General features: G+C 51.4%; 1 protein-coding gene across 2 annotated transcripts in view; it reads right to left on the bottom strand.

The window, feature by feature from the left end:
* Positions 1 to 1,132: 1,132 nt before the first annotated feature.
* The window catches only part of Tmem131 (transmembrane protein 131), a 162,237-nt gene continuing 141,075 nt past the window's right edge, over positions 1,133 to 22,294 (bottom strand). The window contains exons 32-41 of one of the 2 annotated variants that reach the window (XM_077792152.1): positions 12,541 to 12,713; positions 10,106 to 10,233; positions 7,096 to 7,220; positions 6,822 to 6,971; positions 5,747 to 5,912; positions 4,900 to 5,021; positions 4,701 to 4,797; positions 4,045 to 4,142; positions 3,331 to 3,491; positions 1,133 to 2,159 (exon numbers count right to left, since the gene is read on the bottom strand). In XM_077792152.1, the coding sequence (XP_077648278.1) occupies positions 1,878 to 2,159; positions 3,331 to 3,491; positions 4,045 to 4,142; positions 4,701 to 4,797; positions 4,900 to 5,021; positions 5,747 to 5,912; positions 6,822 to 6,971; positions 7,096 to 7,220; positions 10,106 to 10,233; positions 12,541 to 12,713 (1,502 nt within the window). In that variant the 3' untranslated portion in view covers positions 1,133 to 1,877. The remainder of the gene's footprint in view (positions 2,160 to 3,330; positions 3,492 to 4,044; positions 4,143 to 4,700; positions 4,798 to 4,899; positions 5,022 to 5,746; positions 5,913 to 6,821; positions 6,972 to 7,095; positions 7,221 to 10,105; positions 10,234 to 12,540; positions 12,714 to 22,294) is intronic. The other variant, XM_077792153.1, reaches the window with a different exon arrangement.

Here is a 22,294-nt window from a genome sequence, read left to right as displayed (position 1 = left end):
TGGATGAAAGATCACGCCACACCATGGCTCACTACTCCGACCTTTGTGAGGATGGCTCAGTTTCTTCCTGGTGTAATTGACCTCCCACCCCCCTGGCCACGCCTGGCTTGAAAATAGGAAAGGAGGGGCTAAGAAGAGCAAGTGGAGCAGGCAGGCCTCTCTGAAAGATTGACCCAAACTGACACCCAGTGGCAGGCTGGCACTCGCCTGGTGTCCCTGCCGACCCCAGGGACCATTTGGAGGAGTTGTGAAGTGGCAAAGGATCAACACACTGTGAAGAGGATGAATAATACTCCAGGTGTGCACACTTCTGCACCTTCCAGGTGTGGTCTATGGCTTCCAGTCTGTTCCAAGGACAGACAGCTTGTGCTAGTGATTCTACTCGGCACTGAGCCTTCTCCGCTGTGGCTCCTTCTGTCAGTGTCACACAGGTGCCTTGGGTCCAGCCCGGCTTGGGGTCCAGCCCGGCTTGGGGTCCAGCTGCATCAGGTTAGGTTGCTCAGACTTCTCAACACAGTGGGCTGATGGTGGGTAGATGGCCGCTCTCCTAGTCCCCTCCCCAGCTCGGAACTGAGAGGGGCCACTTGGCACCCTGCGCTGTGAGCTGTGGGCACCTCCTGCCGGGGGGTCAGGTCCCTCCTAGGCCCTGCCGACTCCAGCTGCCCGCCTTCCACACCCTGCTCCTCTCAGATCTTCCTCTCCTCACATGACTCCTCATGCAACAGTTTGACAAAGGTCAGCCCATCCCAGGACCCGCAGTGGTGGACACAGGCCCTGTGCAAGAATGGCGACTGGCGTGTGGCTCTGCCATCAGCCTGTCTCGGGGCCCCGGTCATCACGAGGCCAGCCACGGTTTCAGCCAGGTGCTGAGATGGAGTTAAGCATCGTCATTCTATTACTGTTTAGGGTGTTGGGAGAAAAACCACCCTTGGGGGAGTCTGCACAGGCTTCCAGGTTTCTCTCCTAGACCCTCAGTGACCACTGCGGGAACTGCAGTAGACCACTGCCCTGACCCGTCAACTCCAGAGGGTTGGGCAATGGCGCTGGGGGTTTTGTTTGGCGTGCGGAAGTCCAAATAAATGTGTGTTTAAAAAAAAAAAAAAAGCGAAACAAAACAATTCAAGGCTTTTGAAAAAAGCATCATTTATTTCAAAGTACAACACAAAGTTGTATTTTTAAGAAATACACATTCAATCTTGTACTTCAAGACTTGGTTATGTGCATTTCGGTTTATCTTTAAAATAAATTCAGGTATACAAATGTTACATACCTCAAGTACAAACAGCACGGAAAATGCGTAAGGTCTCAACCGAGTGGTCTTACATTCACCCACTGTTCTGAAGTTGTCTTACATCTCTGTAATCTGCTTTAACCAAGACAGCCTTACTTTTAAAAAAATACTCTGTATTTTCAGCACAAAGTCCTCATACATTTTTAAAATTAGATCTTGGCGCATAATATTGAGAAATTATTAAAAACCAAACTTGGAAATTTAGTAAAATTGTCACATGCCAGGACTTCTGAATCAACTCAAATTACTCCCTTAGCTGTAATGTCAAATTTGTGTTCAGACAGGTAAAGAAAGCAGGGAGGAGAAAGGAGGGAGGGGAATGGGGACAGCTGAGGGCTGGGTGGACAGGTCTTAGTGGAGTTTGTGGCTGAGTCCAGACTTTTCTCTAAAAGCACAACAGCAAATCTCATAGTATCATAATTGCAAGAAAGATCTGAGAAGCGAGTGTAGAGCCTGCCCTGCGAGTCTGCGCGGCCAGTGGGTGGTGGGAGTGGGGCGAGGGCAGGGAGCCCGACAGGTCTCGGCGGCGGGTCATGATCGAGATGAGGCACCCCCGCGCGGTTTGTTCTTGTTTCTTTGCCTAATTTCAATTCTCATGAGGGAAGTGCGAGTTAGACCAAGGGTCAGAGCTTCTTCTTCCGATGGTGGGACTCCATATCCGCCAGGGGTTGTAGGTCTGTCCCAAGTCGTCGGTAGGGCTGGACGCAGAAGGGGCGTGCACCGTGGAGGAGGTCTCGGCACCCATGAGGCTGACGCTGGACAGCGCGCTTGCCGGGGAGGTGAAGGGGAGGGTGCTGCTGAGGCTGCTGGACCAGATAGAGCTGCTGAAGGGGGTGGTGGACCACAGGCTGGTGCTGCCGAGGATCGACTGCGACAAGACAGAGAACAGCAGGCTGAGCTCCCGGGCGGCATGGGCAGGAGAGGGCAGTGGCTCAGTGGGGGACAAATGAGGCTAGGTCACAGGCTCCTCACTTTACTTCTAACCACAGGAGGCCACACCAGAGTCTGAGGAGACAGTTCTGATGTTCCAAAGAAGGGCTGGTGGGCTCCAGCTAGTGGCCCGAACCCAGCCGGAGTGCCCCGTGCGCTGGTCTCCCTGGAGCACTGCCCTTGTTCTGGCTCCTTCTGCACCAGGAACAGGGGCACAGGCAGATGGCCTGAGAGGCCTGAATACTGACTACCTGTTTCTCTACTGAGTTTGTGGGATCCTTGGCTTTTTTGTTTTGCAGATTGAACCCAGAGACGTTTACCATTGAGCTACATCCCCAGACCTTTCTGAGACACAGTCTAAGTTGCCCAGGCTGGCCTCCAACTTGTGATGCTCCTGCCTCAGCCTCCTGAGTTGCTGGGGTCACAGGTATGTTCCACCATGCCTGTTGCTAGCTCCTGTTTTAAACAATTGTTAAGGCATCAAATCTGAAGCCAGAATGATTACAAGACAAACTGTGGACTCTAGGGAGTAAGAGCTACGAAGTTAAAACACTGCCTGTGGGCCCTGCACATCTGATTTAGTTTTCCTGAGAACAAAAACGCAATCACAGTGGGATCACAGTTTTTGGTAACAATTACAGGAAGCTGAAATCATTTCTCTTGATAAGTGGACTTTTTTTTTTTTTTTTTTTTTTTTAGCATAATCTCTGCAGAAAAATTGAGCTGAGAAGCAAACAAATGTGCACTAGAAAAGCTGGAGCTAAGAGGTGCTTCTTAGAAACAAAATGCATGCTAAGTGCCAGCTTGCCTCAGGGGCCGCAGACGGAGGTACATAGACCCGGAAACCTGCTCAGCCTCACCTGGCCCCAGGTGGGTCCCAGCCTCACCTGTGGTGGAGGTCATAGGCTGAAAAGGACCCTGAAGTACCAGGAGAGAAGCCAGGACCAACGTTCCTCCCCAAACCTCCTGGTCCCCGAGGCTCTGAGGCGCGGTGCTCGCTCACTGTGGCGGATCGCAGAGACAGGGCAGGGCCGCGCTGCACCAGCCCACCCCTCACTGTCTCTTCAGTGCCCATGACGGCCAGGCTGTGGGCCAGGCCAAGTACTCACGGTGGCCGTGTGGGTGGGGGAGTTGGAGCTGGCCGGCCAGGAGGGGCTCGGATCTGTCACTGGAGAGTCCCAGAGGTAAGAGGGGCCACTGCTGAACTCACTCCAGCTTCTCTGGGAGGACTGATTGCAGGAGCGAGATAACCCGAGTTTGCTGAAAACTTCTGAAATGAGACAGCCATCAAGTCCACGTCTGATTCTGCCACACTGAGAAGATGGGGTCCACACACTGTCCCACTGTACGCCAGCTCCCCCGACGCATGCGGGGGCGTCTCCCAGGCTCAAGCTTGTTCTGCACTAGAGGCAACAAGGTGCCGACCTCCCACAGGATGCTGCAGCTGAGGCGCACCCAGCAACGCTCTGATCGTACAGGGCAAGAGAAAAGGGGTGGTGCCCTGGCCTCCCAGGAGTCAGGAAGCTCTTAGACACTGGCCACGGGGCGCGGCCACCAGGCCCCTAGCAGAGCCTGGCCCACTGTGCCCTGGGTGGGTGGTGGAGGAGGGAGGCCGGGGAGAGGGCCAGGATCCGAGGGCGCCCAGGAGGGCAAGATCAGAACCGTCCCAGCGGAGTCAGTGTGTACCTCAGGCCGGTCAGCGTCTGATGCAAGTTCAAGGGACCTGCTCCGCACGTACGTCTGCTCAAGAGTGGCTCCGCCGGACAGGAAAGTTCCCCTCATCCCGCCCCTCCCATTTCCACACAGTCTCGCTGAACACTCACCTCCGGTCAGGTTAAAAGAATTTCCAAAGGCCGAGAATGAATTGAGGGGGGTGAAGTCGGGGCTGCTTGGGTTGCTGACGGGGCTCCACAAACCCGAGCTGAGTTTTCAGAAGAGAAAGGACACAGAACAGGGGACTTTAGTGCACTGGGCCGGACACACTGCGCCACCCGTCTGTGGGAGGGCAGGTCTCAGGGCCGCAGGAGCGGGTGCCCCCCACAGCCTGGGTCAGAGCAGGCGTCTGCAGAGGGGGGCAGATTTCTTAAAAAGTGGCTTCACACCTAGGACTTCCCGCTGGTACAGAGGGCATGGGGCCTCCTGCTGTCACTCCTCTAGGCGGGTCACCAGCACGGGTAGCTAATGCCACCACACTGCTACATGTGTCAAAGGGCCCAGCTGATTCACGAGGGTCCCCGAGAAGCCCTCAGAGTGCTCCCTCCAGCCCACTAGGGTACCAAGGAGGAAATGTCTGGACTGGGGTCTGCTGGCCCACGGCCGGGGCCTGCTGCACCCCTTTCCTCAGGGACTGTGGCTCCCCCAGCAGACAAGGCTTCTTAGCAGCGCTAGCCACACCTAACAGACACGGAAATGCCTCTGGGGGGCGGGTGGCAGAGTGGAGGCGTCCTGCCCTCCCTGCGGATCAGGGGCAACCACATACCTGTCCGAGCCGTCGCTGTCAAGGGGGATGTGAGAGATGCCAAGGCTGCTGGAAAAGTCTGTTTTGCTTGAAGCCACTTTAGCAAAGCCATTCCCACCTGCAACAGTGAATCTGTGTCAGTGAGGGCAAACCGTGACCAGGGCCACTCGGCCACCCTGTGCCCAGGTGTGCCGGCCTGGGGGCAAAGGTGGGCACTCACCAGGGCTCTTGTCATAACCCGCCGTGACTGCAGCAAAGGTGGGGTTGCCATTCTTGCCTGGGAGCGAAGCTGCTTTCGTCAACTTGCTTTTGGTTCCGTTTGGCTGCTTTATTTTCGGGTCACTAAGGAAGAAGCAGAGTGAGGACTGAGTCCTGGCCAGCTGTGCCCACGGCGGGGCCAGCGGGGCCTTCTCGGGGCTGCCCTGGACGCGCTGTGGGTCAGACCGCTTTGTTAGGTGGCAGTGAAGGGTCTAGGGACTGCAGAGGCTGCGATTGTGTTCTGGGGAGTGCTGGGAGGGGCCACTCTGCAGAGCCACCACTGCCTGCATGGGAGTAGACCTAAGAGGGGGCTCCTATCACAGCAGGGCGACAAGCCCACCGTGGCAAGGCCTCAGCAGGCTCTCCAGCCATGGTGGTCACCGTCTCTTGCCAACTCTGGGGGAACCTACATGAGCCTGCCAGGATGGGACACACAGATACCCATGACGGTGCTGGCACCTGGTGAGCCCACCCTCCAAAATCAACTCGCTAACGGTCCCAGGCAGACACAAGGGGCTCTGCCTGAGCAAGCGTGGCTGGTGGGTCCTCTGGCAGGGCCCGTCTGCCGTCCTAGCCAGAGCCAGCCCAACATCAGGGTCTTAGCGCCACATAAACCCGTGTCCCCAACCTCCCTTAATGCCTGGTGTGCTGAGAGTGCCCTGGCCAGTCCAGGGTGACAGCAGGGAGTGGCTCAGAATAAGAGCAGGATCATTGCTGGCCTCAGGTACAAGGGCCAAGGGCAAGCACCCGAGGTATGGCAGGACAGTGATGGTGACCCTCGGATGCACCTGCTGAGAAGAGGCCCCTACCTGCCGGAGCTGCTGTTGACGATGCTGCTGTAGCTGCCCCGGGATGTGAACGGGCAAGGGGCGGCAGGGGGAGACGGAGAGGCGGGGCTCGGTGAGGTCTGGCGTTGTTTTAAGAAAATGTCTGCGTTGAGGGTTTGCAGAGAAAGTTTATAAAGACTGTCAGTTGCTGGAAATTAAACACAAAAGGCCTCATTAATGTGATATTTTGTGCTCTTTATCAGCTGCTTCCGACGTTCTCAGCACATGTGGGACTCAAGCTAAGGCGCTGATGTGTTTTGCTTAAAGGTTTTAAAGAGAAACCAGGAGTTCGTCTGTGTGTGCCCTCGGGGGCGTCAGGGGCTGGCACCTGCGCTGTCCCTGCCAGGCTGGCCGGGTGCTCTTGGGTCTTGACATCTTCTGCTTCCTCTTCCTCAGGACAGCAGCTGAAGCCACCACCTGGGCTGAACGTCCCCTGCTCTACAAGAATACCTCGCCTCCCCCTTGGTGTGAGCTGCCCTGGCCCCAAAATCACAAGGATACACTCTGAGAATCCACCTGGCCTGATAAGTACCGTCCACAGGCTGGCATAAAGACTCCCGGTAGATGTCTTACAATGTTTATTCTGCAGCGAGATGGCAGTCCAGCACAACTGGACAGGAAACCCACCACTGCCCTGCTCCGAGTGCTGCCCTAGGACGAGGAGCAGGAGGGGGCTCCTGGTCCTCAGCCCTGCCCGCTTGATGTGTCCTGCAGAGGCCCTGGCTCCTCTGCAGTGCCCACCTGCAGTGCCCTCTGCCTGTGGCTCTGTGTCCTTGTCTCCAGAGCCACAGCCAGCCCCTTGCTACTCTCTCCAGTACTGATGTGAGGAGCTGGCCGCAAGGCAAAAGACCGCTATTGTGGGGTGACAACTCTTGGATGATCAACAACCCGACCAGGTCATTCCACCGTGCACAGAGGCAGTGCTGTGCTGGTGTCCAGCTTCCGGGGACAGAGCCCTGCGTGAGCCTTTGCCAACATGGCTGAAGCACGTGCTCCCATGGTGTGGGTGGGGTGTGAGTGGGCTGTGGGTGGCCCCGGGCACTAGGTCGGTACTCACAGCTGCCGGGCCTGTGGATTGGCACCGCGTCCCACTCCGGTGGCGGAGAGTCCTTCTCACCCTCTGAGCTGCTGGTGTTGCCTGGTTCTTGACTACTGGGGAGAAATTTTGCTAGGGCAGGTGGTCTGTTGTCCACTAACTTATTTGTACCTGCACAAAAATCAGACATTTGTTAAGGGAGGGGAATTCCTTAGTTCTGCTCCCTCCCTCCCTCCCTCCCAGGTGGGCACATGCCCCAGCCTCAGGTGGCTGACCACTGACAAAACGACAATACCTTTTGTTTTCTGGGAATTTCGTGACTTGGATCCACTTGTCAAGGCAGTTGGAAGAGGAATCTTGGTTGGGAGATTTCTACGTGGTTTACTTTCCAACGTGGGAGGGTACGGTAATTCTAGAGAACTGGAAGACAGCCAGGGAGGGAGACGCGTGTCTATTGCCCTGGGTGAGGGCAGAAGTCACTGATGCTAAGTGGGCTTCCTCCCGGCCCAGCCCAGCCCAGCACCGGCTGTGTGCTCAGCTTCCCAGGGCTGCTCAGGAGACACTCAGCATGTAGACCCTCACCTGGTTCAGGTACAGGCGAGGGCTACTGCATCCACTTCAGCAAAAGGGTACGGAGCCCTGAACTGACGTGTGGGGCTGCTAAGTGTGGCCGCGGGCCTGGAGCTCCTGGGCCACTGTGGGACTTGCGAACATACAGACGTCAAAGATCTCAGACCCGCCCCACCACAGCTCCTGCTACTCAAAACCCTGGACACTTTCCCATAGAAACTCTGGCGGGGGGCACCAGTGCCAAGTTCCTGGCTACTGTGGAAATGCACCAATTCTCTGCAGAGAAGCAGGGCGGCACCTCGTGCCTGTGGTCCAGGAGCGGGGCGCCATGAGAGAGCTCGAGATAATACACATGTACAAGCAGAGACAGGCACAGTGGCACATGCCTGTAACCCAGCGACTCGGAAGGCCGAGGAAGGAGGATGCCAAGTTGAGTCTGGCCTTGGCAACAAGAATAAATAGGGGCAGTTAACTAACTGACTTTTCATTCTTTAGTCTCTCTGCATGTCACAAATTTTCTATAATTAATAGGTATTATTTCAGGAATTAATATAAGAAGTAACCAAAAACTCAGAGGGTCTTTTTGCCCAAATAAACAGAATTTTAGTGCGATAACAAACTGACGTTCACACAATCAAAAACAGACAAAAACCGCGCACTGCTGATGAGTGAGATCATCAGTACACAGAGCCATAATATCTTTTGCCGCGCTCTTCTACTTCTGACTGTCAGGGTTATTTAAAAACTGTCTTCCAAAAAACCCGGAAGGCTGCCTGAGGCAGACACCAGCCCTGGTGCAGGGTGTGGGCGTGGGCAATTTTTAGGGTAGATAGTCAAGGAGTGCGGGGATGTCTGTACAAAGCTTAATTCTGCTACTATAACATTAATTGGCTTTTTAGGAAAAAGGTCCCAGACTATTTTATTTTTGTTGATTAAGCCAGATGATCTCTAGCAAAATACTTTTTTAAGGCTTCCAAAAAAATGGACAAGAACCAACTTTTATTAGGTGGCTTTTTCTAAAAGGGAAGGGAGAAGGTGGCTCCCACAGGCTTTGTCCCTGCTCCCGTCACACATGCTGCATGGATGTCTGGGGGACAGAGGATGAGTGGGTGGAGACGGGTATGCTCCCCATGCTGAAGGGCTGTGGCCTAGTGATGCAGCCCAGGGCCCTGGGCCCTGCCGCCTGTGCAAGTACGCTGCTGGAGAGTGTATGGCTTTTGGTCCACATTCCAGACTTCTCTCTGCTTATCACAGATTTTACATTCCAATTATACTAATGTGTAAAATGCTCACAAACAGAAAATCCAATGAGCAGAGATGGTTGCTGTCCTAAAGCAGGATGCCCTGGGCCCTTCCTGATTCTGCGGAAGCCCTTTTAGTGCCTGAGGTCTAATCCTATTTCGGGCATCTCTGACCTGTAATGGAATCTTCTGAGTCCACAGGCCTGCTACCATAGGTGTAAAGCTGGGAAAACAGACCACGTTTCTGCCACCGCAGCCCCTGCTCTCAGTCCCAGGAGCTGACTTCTAAAGTCTGCTCTCGGGGTGTGGCTGTAGGGTGACAGGGAGCCCAGGCCCTTCCCCTGGCCTATGATCATATGCACAGCTGGACAGAATCTCAGGCAACTAAAGCCAGGACTGGTCCTGATGGTGGCCGCCCGTCAGCATGCTGCATTCACCACCACCGCTTGCTGGCGGTGATGAACTGGGAGACTCTCAACCCTTAAATTTGTAGAAACAGAGGACAATCAGTGGGTTTGAAGAGATCAGGAGACTGAGGGTGCATGTGTGGGGTGTGCTGCCTGAGTGGCCTTCTGGGACCCATCTCTTTTTCAGCTATCCATCAAGGGAATGGAGAACTGCGGCCGGAGAGGACTAACTGCCTTTGCTGTGCTTTGCTAGAGAATTAACTCACAGACCTCACAAGGGTGCAGGCTCCAGTGAAGCCTTTTCAAATTAGGAGCCTGCTAATGGCCACGCAAACCCCAGAACACCACAGGAGTCAGCAGAAGAGGGCTGAGAAGAGGAGCGCGTCCTGTCTGCTCGGTCTCAGGCACTAAACTCAGGCACCAGGGCTAGGGCTAGCAGATGGCAGATCTGGTGACGTCACCTATGGCACACCATCTCTAAGACCATTCTTAGGAGCACTGGTTTTACAATTTACAATCACAAAATGTACTGCATAACTCTATCTTCACAAGATCTCTGCACACCAAAAGCTCGTTAGTAACCTACTAGTTTAACGCCCTCATTTATCCCAGGAACACTCTGTAGCAAGCCTAGCTGTGGGGCCCGAGCTGGAGGTGTTTCCCGAGAGAACCATCTGGCTGGGGATACCTGCTCTGAACATTCTTTTTGGTAGGAACAAACTTGCAAGTTTTACAGCACAGAACTTGAGGTCCTGACACCAGCTCTGGGCTGGTGCTGCAGCAGCCTTGGGGCGCTTTCTGGAGGATGTCATACCTTTACCTGTGCTGGCCATCAAGGTCACCTTGAGCAGAACTGAAAGGCCTCTCTGCCTGGGAATGAGTCACAAACTGAAATTCCCCTCCACACCTGTCCCCCGGCAGCAGATCATTAAGCCGGCGCCCCCCCGCCCTGGTCTAACACTTGGAGCCCGTGGCTGTCCAGTCCACGGCAGCGAATGTGACCAAAGCCCCAGAGGAGCGTGGCTTTTGCTGCAAAGGCCCTGGAAGCCCACCTACCCTCACTCCTCTGCACCCTCTTGCTCCTCACCTGGGTTTCACATCTGTGGGGATTTCTTTCTTAACATTTAAGAGCTTTTTGCTTTTTTGCTTCACTTGAGACGTTTCATTTTCATGTTTTCCGGGCATGGCTTGTTTTCCCTTTTGCTTTTCTGTATCCTGTAAAAAACGCATGTGGAATTGCTGAGAAAGATTAATAAAAACGACAAATGATAAGACACTAAGAGGTATTGGATGTATGTTGTGAAATGAATAAATGTGACACATTCCTTCCCTGAAATCTACTGTAGTTCTGTCAATTTTTCAGCCACATTACGATTGTAACTATAATTATGTTTTGGCGAGTCTGAGTTTTTTTTATAAAGTTCATTTTTATATACTCCTATCTGATAGAAGTGGGTGGTGGCAGTGGAAGAAGCAACTGGTAGCTCCTTATTTTTTAAGCATCAGGGAGCAAAACCTTGTCTTTATAAGGAGAGTTGAGCGAAGACTATAAACTTAAACACTCCTAGCAACGTGCCCAATCCAAAGAACAAAACTCAGGGCCAAAAAGCCAGGCAAGCCGCTCTCTATGTGTCCACACCTGGGCCTTCCACTGAACCAGCGTGTGGCCGGCTCAGTGGGACCATCAACAGGACAGGGCTGAGGTATTCATTTACCTGCTCGACACACATTTACTTAGACACCTACTTGGTGCCAGGTAGTGGGACTGGCGTGCGGGTCTGGCCTCTTCCCTCAAGGACCTTGAGGCCTAGCAGGTGGAGAGAGACAGGACAACCTGGGAGCAATGTGGGCCCGTGGTGTGACAGAGCGCTCTAGAGGGCTCTCACCTGGTTGCCAGGTAGAGCCTGGCCTGGGGAGGGCCACCCAGGCTGCCTCCGAAAGCCAGGCCAGCGCAGAAGCTGCACATGCATGGTACAGTGACTGACGCTGCTGTGGCATGCACACGAGGTCAGTGGACCTGTCCCCTGGACAGGCGTGTCCACTCAGGTGAACTGCTTGTGAGAAGGCTGTGCACCAACACCAGCCTGGCTCTTCACCAGTCACTCATGGAGCACTGGGGGACAGAGAGGAAAGACACACCCAGCAAAGGGGGCGGCTGTGGATGCAGGGTGGAGCCTGGGGTGGAGTAGCACCTAACCACCAGCGTCCAGCCCTCCCGTCTTGGTGACGACAACACCCTGACTTAGCAGGCCATGCCAGGCCAGGCGACTGTCCAGGACACCAAGCACAGGCAGGTACATCAGCCCCTGGCTCTTACACCCTGAAGACTACTTTATGAGTTACTGGAGAAGCATCTCCTGAACACTCGGTCCACTGGGGGCCACAGACCAAGAGCTCGGGAGGACAAGGCTGCGGCCTCCCTGTCCAGTGGTGCTCAAGCACCTGGCACAGGCCTGGCATTCAGGGTTTCAAGTGTTTGTTCAGTGAATGGGCAGAAAAGACTCGAGGAAAACGACCTCTTGCATGTGACCTCGCTGGGAAGCAAATACACTACCTGCCAATTGGGTCTGGTCACAAAGGAAAGCTCCTGACCTCTGTGGGCACTGCACCAGGACAGAGCCCACCGAGGCAGCCAGACAGGCCCAGGTGCTACCGCAGCATGTGCACTTGGGGCTGCTGCTGGGTGCAAGCAGGGGCAGGAATACTGGCAGGTGCCAGCCACTGAGGGTGACCAGGGTACGGCTGCCACGGGGGAGGATGAGCCGGTGCAGCCAGAGCCCTGGGGCGTGCGCAGCAGCTCCCTGCTCTCTAGAGGATCAAGTGCAGAACCCCAGTACTGGCTAGAAGTGGACCAAGCAGACAGCATGGGCCAGCTGGGAGGGGTACGCAGAGCAAGGCCGCTGCCCAGATGGCAAGGCACATGTGTTTCCAAAATTAATTCACCCTCCAGGTACTGCTGGGCACATTTAAGAAGTGACTCCTTAGGTCACTAGACTGAAGCTGAAAGAGACTCTGCTCCATGATCTCAAACATTCATCTAAAAGGCGTCAGAGCAGAACCATCCCCGCCCTGCACACAGCTCGGAGCTCACGTTCCACGGCTGGGACTTTCCCCTATGCGATGCCCTGGGATGCTGCCACATGCTGGGCGTTCTGCAAGGTTATTCCTGAGCAGAAGACTCCGGGGACAAGGTGGAATTCTCATGGCTGTCATGTCCTGGGCCACACCCTCCTGGGATAGTCACTGCCCCACCTGCCCGGGGAGGGAGCTGCTTCCAATGTGACACCGTGACCATGAAGGTCCCGACGCTGCCCAGCCTCTCGACACAGACAACACCTGTGAGCTAGTAATAGGGGTCACTATTCTTGATACTCCCAGCTCTGAAGCGGTGCTTCCAAACGTCCTTCACCGGGGAGGTGCAGCCGTCCATCCCCAGCTGGCGCGGCACGAGGGCTGACCCGTCCCCACGGATCCCCAGCGCTGCACTACGCCAGGCCTGCGGGGCGGGCGCCCGCCGCCTACCTCCTTGAGCGGCTCGGTGTCAGGGTTGGAGGCCTCGGTGGTAGTGGAGGAGCTGTCGTCGTCGGCCAGGGACCCCTTCAGCTCGTCCTCCGGGGGCCTTCCCTTCCCCTTCTCCTCTTTCTCCTCCTGCTTTTTCGGGGCTTTGACCTTGCGCTGAAGGCCTTTGCCTTTCCCTGCGGGTGAAAACCAGGTAAAGCACCGCCGGCTCTGGGCGGCGGGGAGCCCAGCCCTCGCGCCTTTTGGAAGAGGCTGGACTCTTTCCAAATCAGAACTGGATTAGATTATTAAAAACATCAGCTCACGGGCACAGTTTGTGTGTAACCGAGTGCAGCCCAGAGCGTACAGCTGGTGAGCTTGGACCACTCTGTCCATCTGGCAGACCTGTTGTCAGCCTGAGAGTGCCTCAGAGGGCGATGAGCTCTGTTGTCACACGGTGGAACCAGGTGCCTCTGAGACCTGCTCAGAGATGGAGGCCCAGTGGTGACACATGTGATGAGTGGCCCTGGGACTTTGGGGGTACTGGCCTTTGTCTGCACCGAAGAGAAAAACGCTCGGAGGCTCCAGTGAACAATCACAGAAAGCCTCAGGACAGCGGCCGGCACAGGACACCAAGTGAGGCCACACTGGCTACTGAGCGCCTGTAATGAAAGATCTGGATGCCACCAAGACTAACGAGGCCCAACCCCACGACATGTTCGCAGGGATGCTGTGTGTGCAGGGAGCACAGCAGTGAGCAGCCATTCCTGCCTCGAGGAGCTGCTCCTGAGTATGGATGGGACACGCAGAGACACCCCCAGGTTCCACACCTCAGAGGCTCCTGCAGAACACCAGGGGGCAGGGCTGCACCCCAGCCACTCCTGTGTGAGTTGTCATTTCTAAATACATCCTTTGAAAACAGTGACTTCATACAACTTAATGTGAACCTCAAGTTTTATGCTTTTTCTCAAAGAATGTCACTGTTAATGGGTTCCAGGGACTCAAACCTTGGCATCAAGATCAGGGGTTGGTGAACTGTGGCCCATGGGTCAAATGTGGCCTGTGGCTATTTTATATGGATTATGAGGGGAGAATGATTTTCATAGTTTTAAGTGGCGAAAAACAAACAAACAAACAACAAAAATTGACTAAATAAGCCCCAGAGAAAGTCTGTGGTCCACCAAGCCTCAGATACCACCTGGCCCTTTACAGAAAGCTTGAGGAGCCTGGTCTGGTAAAAGAAAAAGTAAGGCTCTGGGCTAGGAGTGGTGGTGCCCACCTGTAGTCCCAGCGGCTCAGGAGGCTGAGGCAGGAAGATTTCGAGTTCAAAGCCAGTCTCAGCAACTTAGTGAGGCCCTAAACTACTCAGTGAGACCCTGCCTCTGAATAAAACATAAAAAGGGCTGGCGGTGTGGCTCAGTGATTAAGCACCCCTGGGCTCAATACCTGGTATCCAAAGGGGAGGAAAAAAAAGGAAAGATAAGGCTCTGGGGTGGTTTCCAGGAATGTCCCTCTGTCACTTCACAATGATCCCAGGAGGTGCTGGATTTGAAACCATAACCGGATATTAAGTCTCAAAATCAGGGCCTTCATCCCAGGAAAAAACTGACCAGTTTGGTTTAGTCACCAGAGCACTTGACGTCCCTGGAAGGCCAGAGCGCCTCCCCACCCTGGGAGAAGGGAAAGGGTATGTCCTGCTCCAGACGAGCCCAGTCCTGGGCCATGAACTTCTCACCTGAGCTGCACAACTGGCCGGTGCTGCGGCCTGGGCAAGCACAGTGAGGTGTGGGAGGAGCTGGACTTACCTACCCTAGCCCAAACCTCCACAGCAGGAGAGAGGAGTGGAGTTTTTAAAGAACTGAACTCCAATTTTAAAGCCATGGATAGACAAAGAAGAATAAATACTTACACCAATAATTAAGTTGAAAATTTGGGTTAAAAAGGTTATTTTATGAAGGAGTAGCTTATACTTTTTGCCTCCAAGTCTTTATCTTCTTCTCATTAACTTTTAAACATGCTGCCCTTGACTTCTGTTCTCGGTGCCTTCATGGAAGTGATTTTGGAAAGCATCAGTGACTTCTCCACCATGGAAGCCAGGGACTCGCCTCCCGTCCACCCCTGGCCCAGAGCACCTGCAGAGTCAAGGCCTCTCCCGGCCTGCTGCCAACACCATCACTGCTGGACTTCTCTTCTGACATTTTTGCTGGTGCTCCTAGCAATCTGTCCTCTTCCCCTTCTATTCTCCTTGGGGGCTCACTTTAAGCAATTCAAATCTAAAATGTCTAAAACTAAGTTAAATACACTAAAATCATCTTTCAGGTTCTCAGTCTATAATAATATTTCTTAAGCAGACACACTTTAGGATAACCCAGGGAGCTTAAACAAATACGTGAGAGATTCTGAATGAACAGCTCTGGAGGGGACAGTGGCATAAGTGGCACACAGTCGCTCTAAAAAAATCTTCCAAACACGATGGCCCAGGCTGAAGTGGCAGCATAGAGACACTCGGTGCGTCTCCAAGGAAGAACAATACCCAGCGTGAACCTGGTGACAGAGGAGGGGTCTTCGCAGGGCAGCATGTTCACCAGGCACTTACCACAGTGACATGAATGTCCCTGAGGCCAGCCGCCCTCCTCTTCCTCCTCCTCCTCCTTCAGTGGCCCAGCAGACTCCAGCTCAGGGGCTGGCTCACCTCCTGTGGTCGCCAAATCCCTGGTGACATTCCCCTTTGGAGGCTCCCAGCTTTGCCCCTTGGGCTCCATTTCTCCCTCAGTCTCAGCACCATGAGGGCAGCGCTCAGGCCTCAGAGATCCGTCGCCCTCTACCAGCGCTAGCCGCAGATGTGGGGCTGCCGTTGGTTTTGTGCCATGGAAGAAGGACCTGCACCGGGACTCGCTACCCTAAGACCACACTCTTATCCCACTTCAGGGCTTTCTCAGTAACTGACCCCGGCCACGAGTAGGTCCAAGTAGACCTGACAGCTCGAATGGGAGGCCTGCAGCCGAGGGCGCTGCTGGTGAGATCACAGTACACTCGCTGGAGACTCTCCAACCCGACTTGAGTTTCTCTACTCACTGGAGCCAGATGATCCCCCAACAGGAAACAGAAACCCCCTTAAAAGCACCCAGAGGCCTAACAATTTTGCGAAGACAGAGTAGATGTACTTTTCCTTATTCTTCCTGTTAATAAGCACATCTAAAATCCCTGGGCAGTATATAAAATAAAAATAAGCGTAATAAAGTTCTGAGAGGAGGAGAGACGGTGGCCCAAGGAAAGGCATGGTGGTGCGCTCCCTGAACTGTTGGGGTTTAAGTGTGCAGAGCTAAATAATAATAAACTCTGCACACTTAAACCCCAACACTGAACGTTCTCCTTGCTACACCTACCTTCCCCGAGAGCATCAATGCACACAGGCAAAGCCCTAACAAAGGCAGGAGGGGCATCCTGGAAGACAAGAGCCTTCCTTCCTGCCCAATACCACGTGCTCTCACCCCAGCACGCCAGCCAAGGCTGAGCAGAAGCCCAGACTCCCTCTTGCAAGGCCATCACCAGGCCCCCAGTATGCCTGCCAGGTTGGTGTCAAAGAGGACCTGGGAGGGAACAGGGCCTTCCGTCCCAGCCAGGCCCCTGGCTGGGATAACCACCTTCCCCTCCCTACCGGGTGGCGTGGGTTAGCACATCCTCCACTGCCAGCTGTGCCTCTGCTGACAACTCCAGTGCCCAGAACCCCAACCCCACCCAGCAGCAACGAGGAGTCTCCCCACCCTCAGGCGCCAACAGGGGACAAGAAGCAAATCCAGACTTGTAACACACCCTGGCCCCTTCCCCTGTCAGAGCCATGTCAGAGAAAGGCATCAATAACAGGAAGGCTAAGAAAGAGCCAAAGTCTCAGAACATCAAGACTCCAAGGGTCCAGGTTTCAGTCTCGTCATTCTTTATACCAAGAACCAGGAACCTCTCAAATTAAATGAAAACAAACAAAAAACCCAAGTGACTGATGCCAATGCCAAGGAGACAGATATGTTAGAACCACCTGACAAAGACATAACTGTTGTCCTAATGAAGCCAGATTTACAGATAGATAGCTAGTTAGGTAAATCGGGTCTAGTAAGATAAATAAAATGGAGCCATTACAGAGAATGGAGTCCAGGAAACCAGAGCAGCACCTGGGGGAATTGAAATATTAATGTCCCCAAGGCCCAAACCCATCCTAAGGAACTGCTAATGAAGCAGCTCCCAGCAAACAGGGAGGTGCTAATCCAAAAGCTGCCCCAGGCCCTTCCTGCCCAGATTACTCCTTCTGTCCACCTGTCCCCCACCTTTTGGGCCTTCCCACCTGCATTCCATCACTGCAGGACAGAGGGAAACAAAGGACAGGAGTGGGGAAAGCTGAAAGAAGACCTTAGCTATAAAAAAGGGAAGACCTGCCCCTTCCATGGATTATGCCTTTTGGGTCCCCTTCTTCCTCCGGGGAGGAGTCTTTTCTGCTGTCCTTTAATAAAGCTTCCACTGTGCACTCCACACTGGCCTCGGCGTGTGCTTCTCTGGTGTTAGACTTCAGCATTCGGGAAAGCGAGGACTCGTCACCGGTACACAGCGGTGACACTAAGCAATCACAAACACGTCTGAAATAAGCAAAAAACTGAAGGCCTCAGCGAACAAATGTAAAATGCAAGGAAGAACACGAACACTTAATGAAAATCATAAAACTGAAAAATAATTGAAATAAAAGGCTCAGTGCGTGGGCTGAAGAGTAGAATGGAGGAGACAGGAAATAATGGTAAGCCTGAAAACAGAAAATAGAAATTATGAGCAAAAAGAGAAGAAGTGAAGAGAGGATCTGTGTAATTATAGCAAAAGAGCTAATATTGTGTTATCAAAGTTTCAGAAGGAAAGGAGGAACAGGAGGGGCTGAAGAAGAACTCTAGAAACAGTGGAAATGAAAATGTCCTCTTTCTGGGACACAAAACTACAAATCAAAAACAAAAGAGAAAGCCTGAAGCAAGATAAATGCAAAGGAATCCACACCAAGACACAGCAAAAGCAAACCTAGGAAAACTGAAAACAAAGGAAAAAAACCTGGAGGTCAGCCGGAGAGCAAAGCCCCCTGCCTCATCTATAGGAAAAACAATCAGGATGACAGCTCTGTTTTCAGAAATCATGGAGGCTAGGAGCACTAAAGAAAACAACTGTTACCCCAGAACCCTCCACCCAGCTGAACACATCCTTCAGGAGCTTCCAGACATGCGCAAATGAAGGAAAACTAAGAGAATTTGAATCCAACTGACCTGCTCTAAAAGAAGAAATAGAAGAAGTACCCAAGAGAGAAAGGATAACAAAAAAGGAACATGGGAGCATTAGGGAAAACCAAGAAGGAGTCAGCAAGAGTATGGGTAGATCAGACAGGCTTTCCTCAGGACTTGAGTAGATTCTGAGTTGTGCTGGATGACTGAAGCAAAATTCTAACATTATCTGATATGGCTCTAAACGTATGCAGTAGAGATATTTAAGACAATTACAACTTGCAAAGGGCAAAGAAACATAAAGAGAGATAAGGTTTCTATACTTCACTTAAACTCCTAAGATGACCCCAGAAGACTGTGACAAATTATGGCCATTATAATGTAATACCTAGAGTAACTCCTTAAAAAAACTATAGAGAGAGATATTCTAAAATATGTTACTGCCCTAAAAAAAAAAAAAAGTAATCCACAGGAAGGTAGGAAAAAGAAAGAGAAAATGGAGATTGAAGAGAAAACAAAATATAAAGTGATGGGTTTAAAGTTCTAAAACATCAATAATTATATTAAAAGTAAATGGTCTGATTATGTAATTAAAAAGACAGAGACTGGCAGATTAGATTAAAAACTACGACCTAATTTTGTGCTACCTATGGAAAACTCATTTCTAATATAATGATATAGGAAAGGTAGAAGTAAAGAGATGGAAAAAAATGTATCATGGAAACATAAAAGCAAGAGAGGCTGTATTAATAAACTTCAGACAATTACTAGGGACAAGGGAGAACATTATATAATGATAAACAGTCAAGCTACCAAGAGTATACAGCAATCTTAAATGTATATGCATTACTCAGAAGAGCTGCCAGATATGTAAGAGAATGAGAACTGAGAGAGGAATCCACAGACAGCTGGAGAGGACAACACCTCCTGTCAACAACAGATAGAACAACTAGATAGAAAATCAGAAAGGATCTGGAAAAAACCAACAATATCATCCACTGACAGAAATCTAATGGACATTTATAAATTATTCTCTAAAAAGAAAAAAAAAAGGGGAGAATGCATATTCTTTTTAAGTGCCCACGGATCGCATGCCAACACAGGCCAAATCCTGGGCCATAGAACAACCTCAACATATACGGAAGAACTGAAATCATTCAAAGTTGTTTTTTCCTAACATAATGGATTCAAACTAGAAGCAGTAACAGAAAATCTCTGAACACCTGGAAACTAACAAAGCACTTATAGGTAAACCATGGGTCACAGAAAGTCTCAAACCAAAAACATACAGAACTGAATGGAAGTTCCACATGTCACAGTGACACACAGATACAGCAAGGTTCACAGGGAAACTGAGAGCACCAGGAGCATATGCTAAAAAATGGCTTCCACCCAACAACTTAAAAAGAGCAGGTAAGTAAAGCTGAAGGAGCAGGAGGAAGGGAAGAGTAAGAGTAGGTGCCAAAAGCAAAGCCATTAAAACAGGCAGTGGACAAAGGTCAAGAAACAGAACCCAAGTCTCTGAACCGACACACCTCTAGCAAGAAAAAAAGAAAAGAAAAGAAAAAAGACAAATTACTGATATCAGAAATAAAATGGGATATCACTAAAGTTATTTATCCAAAGTAACTACCATAGGGATACATATATTCCCATGTTTATATCAGTACAATTCACAAGCACCAAGTTATGGAACCAGCCTAGGGGTCTGTCAGCAGATGAATGGATAAAGAAAATGTGATGTATGTACACAATGGAGTTTTCCGTAGCCATAAAGAGAACGGAATGACGTCATCTCCTGGATGGACACAACTGAAGAACGTTCTGCAGAGCCAGACTCAGAAATCAAGGGTTGAAAGTCTGGTCTCATGTACAGAAGCTAGAGAGAGAGGGAGGGAGGGAGAGAGGGAGGGAGGGAGGGAAAGAGGGAGGGAGGGAGGGAGAGAGAGAGGGAGGGAGAGAGGGAAGAGGGAGGGAGGGAGGGAGGAAGGAAGGAAGGAAGGAAGGAGCAAGGAGGGCAGCACAGTATAAGAAGGACCAGGGGCAGGAGGAGTGGGGACAGGGAGGGCAGGGGATGAAATTGACCAAATCATGTTTTGCACAGTGCACACATCACAACGACCCCACTTTCACGCACAATTACGACGTACCAATGAAAACCACCACAAAATCCCAATCAGAAGGAGCCAATAGAGTAGAGGAGGGGAGCAGGGAAGAGGGGAAGGACAGTAAGGGCAAGCAGGGGGAATGAAATGGAACGATGACATCACAACGGACCCAGCAGGACGTATAACACACTGACAAAAACATGATAAAAGCAAAAACTCTACCATATAATACATGCATTCTTTTTTTGTTAAAAATTAAAGAACATACACAAAGAATTAAAGAACACACACACTCACACACACACAAAGAATTAAAGAACATAGAAAATACAGGTCAAGAGCAAATGCTTGTAATACACAGTCTAATCTGAAGTTATTAAAGCCAGTTACCTGATCTAACTGGCTCCTAACACTTCTCAGAAATTGCGCCACGCATGTCCTAATTGCCAGTCTCCATGGGACGCCAGTCTGCCCTGCTCAGGCTGGCCTCGAGGGGCATCTGGCTACGTGTGACTTCACCTGCTCTCCTGCAGGCTGGCTGCCTCCTGGTGCGTCCTCCCCCTCAGCAGACCCGGGACAGCAGCACCATGTCCTGCCTGACAGGCACCTGCGTGGTAGCTACCTCTGTAGCACAGGTGAAGGCTACTCTACATTCTGCGGTGTCAAGTGGCAGCTGAGGGGTGATTTTTTTCTAAAGCCACACAGCTGGAAAGAGGCAGAGCCAGGGCTGAATCTGGGCCTGCCTGATGGTGGGACCTGGCCTCAAGACACTGCACCACCTTGCCTCTCCCTGCCCTTGACAAAGCTACCCACCAAATCACCAAGGCTGGAAAGTAGAATGGCTGCAGATGCCACCATTCTTCAGTCACCACACACCAAGAACCAACCTCGCCAGGTTTTGGGGCTTTCTCCGATTTCAACCTTCAATCCAGAAATGGCCTCTGTCCAGTTTGTGTGTTCCGGGTGGGAGAAACTGAGGAAGTACAGAATGTAATGACCATCCCTGCCCAGCCAACCGTGAACAGGGGGCATTCCTGGGCACCTTCCTCCAGAAACAGCGGCTAGACAGAGGAGAAGAGAATGCTGGCTGGCCTACAAGCCGTCAGCCAGGGAAGGCAAGATCAGGGAGATCGACACGTGAACTGAAAGGGAAGGCTGCTGAATGTCCCCAACGGCTCAACATTACAAGAATTTCTGTTTGAGATCCGGGGTGGGGAGAATGATCTGCTTCTAAAAAGAATACGTGCACATTCCAAGTAAGCACAGTGACATGCTCAGGGTGAGTCTGTGAGGAATGACCAAGGTTCTCTCCAGCTGAAAGAACGGTTTCACCACACACTGTTCTGCGACTCCGAGATCCATGTCCACCTTTCAAAGTTGGTAATTTTTTGGGGGGTAGTTCTGGCAATGGAAGCAGGGCCCTGTGCCTGCTAGGCTAGTGTTCTACTGAGGGTAAGCTACATCCTCAGCCCTAAAGTTCATTTTAGAGACTGGTTTTCTACATTTATACTTCAATAAAAACAGTTATTGAAGGAAAAACAAAATATATTCTGACTCCTTCCTTTTTACCAAACAGCAACAGCGGGAAGGAAATTAAGTAGCAGGCCCCCTGCCTCCTGAGGGTGCAGTCCCCACTCCATCGGCAGATTGATTGCTCTTTGGAGGGTACTCTGGGACCACCCTAAAAGCCAAAGAACAATTGCTTTTTTCATCTTAAAAGTTAAGATATGTACTTTCTGTTAATAAGAGGTTAATCAAAAAAGGATTTCTGAGGCAGGAGGACTGTTGAGTTCAAAGTCAGCCTCAGCAACTTAGCGAGGCCCTAAGCAACTTACCAAGACCCTGTCTCTAAATAGAATATAAAAATAGGGGTTGTGGCTCAGAGGTAGAGGGCTCGCTGAGCACGTGCGAGGAGGCCCTGTGTTTGATCCTCAGCACCACATAAAAATAAATAAATAAAATAAAAGGTACTGAGTCCAATTACAACTAAAAAATAAATATATCAGGCTGGGGTTGTGGCTCAGTGGTAAAGCGCTTGCCTAGTGCAGGCGGGGCACTGGGTTTGATCCTCAACACCACATAAAAATAAATAAATAAAAATGTAGGCATTGTGTCCACCTACAACTAAAAAAAAATAATAAAAAATATGTATATATTAAAAAAAGGGGGGAGGCTGAGGATGTGATTCAGTAGTTAAGCATCCCTGGGTTCAATTCCTTGCACTAATAAAAAAAAAATAAAGGAAGGAAGGAAGGAAGGAAGGAAGGAAGGAAGGATTTCTGTAGAACTTAATAATGTTCAAGGGAACATTTTACTGTTTAACAAAAACAAATGCATGGAATTTCAATATAGCCAGTCTTCACATGACTGGGACTAAGATGTTCTGTAAATGAAAACTCCTAGACACTGAATGTCAGGTTTCTCCCC

The sequence above is a fragment of the Urocitellus parryii genome, chromosome 12 (genome assembly GCF_045843805.1).
Source record: "Urocitellus parryii isolate mUroPar1 chromosome 12, mUroPar1.hap1, whole genome shotgun sequence".
Taxonomy (NCBI): domain Eukaryota; kingdom Metazoa; phylum Chordata; class Mammalia; order Rodentia; family Sciuridae; genus Urocitellus; species Urocitellus parryii.
This window is presented reverse-complemented; position numbering and strand designations above follow the sequence as displayed.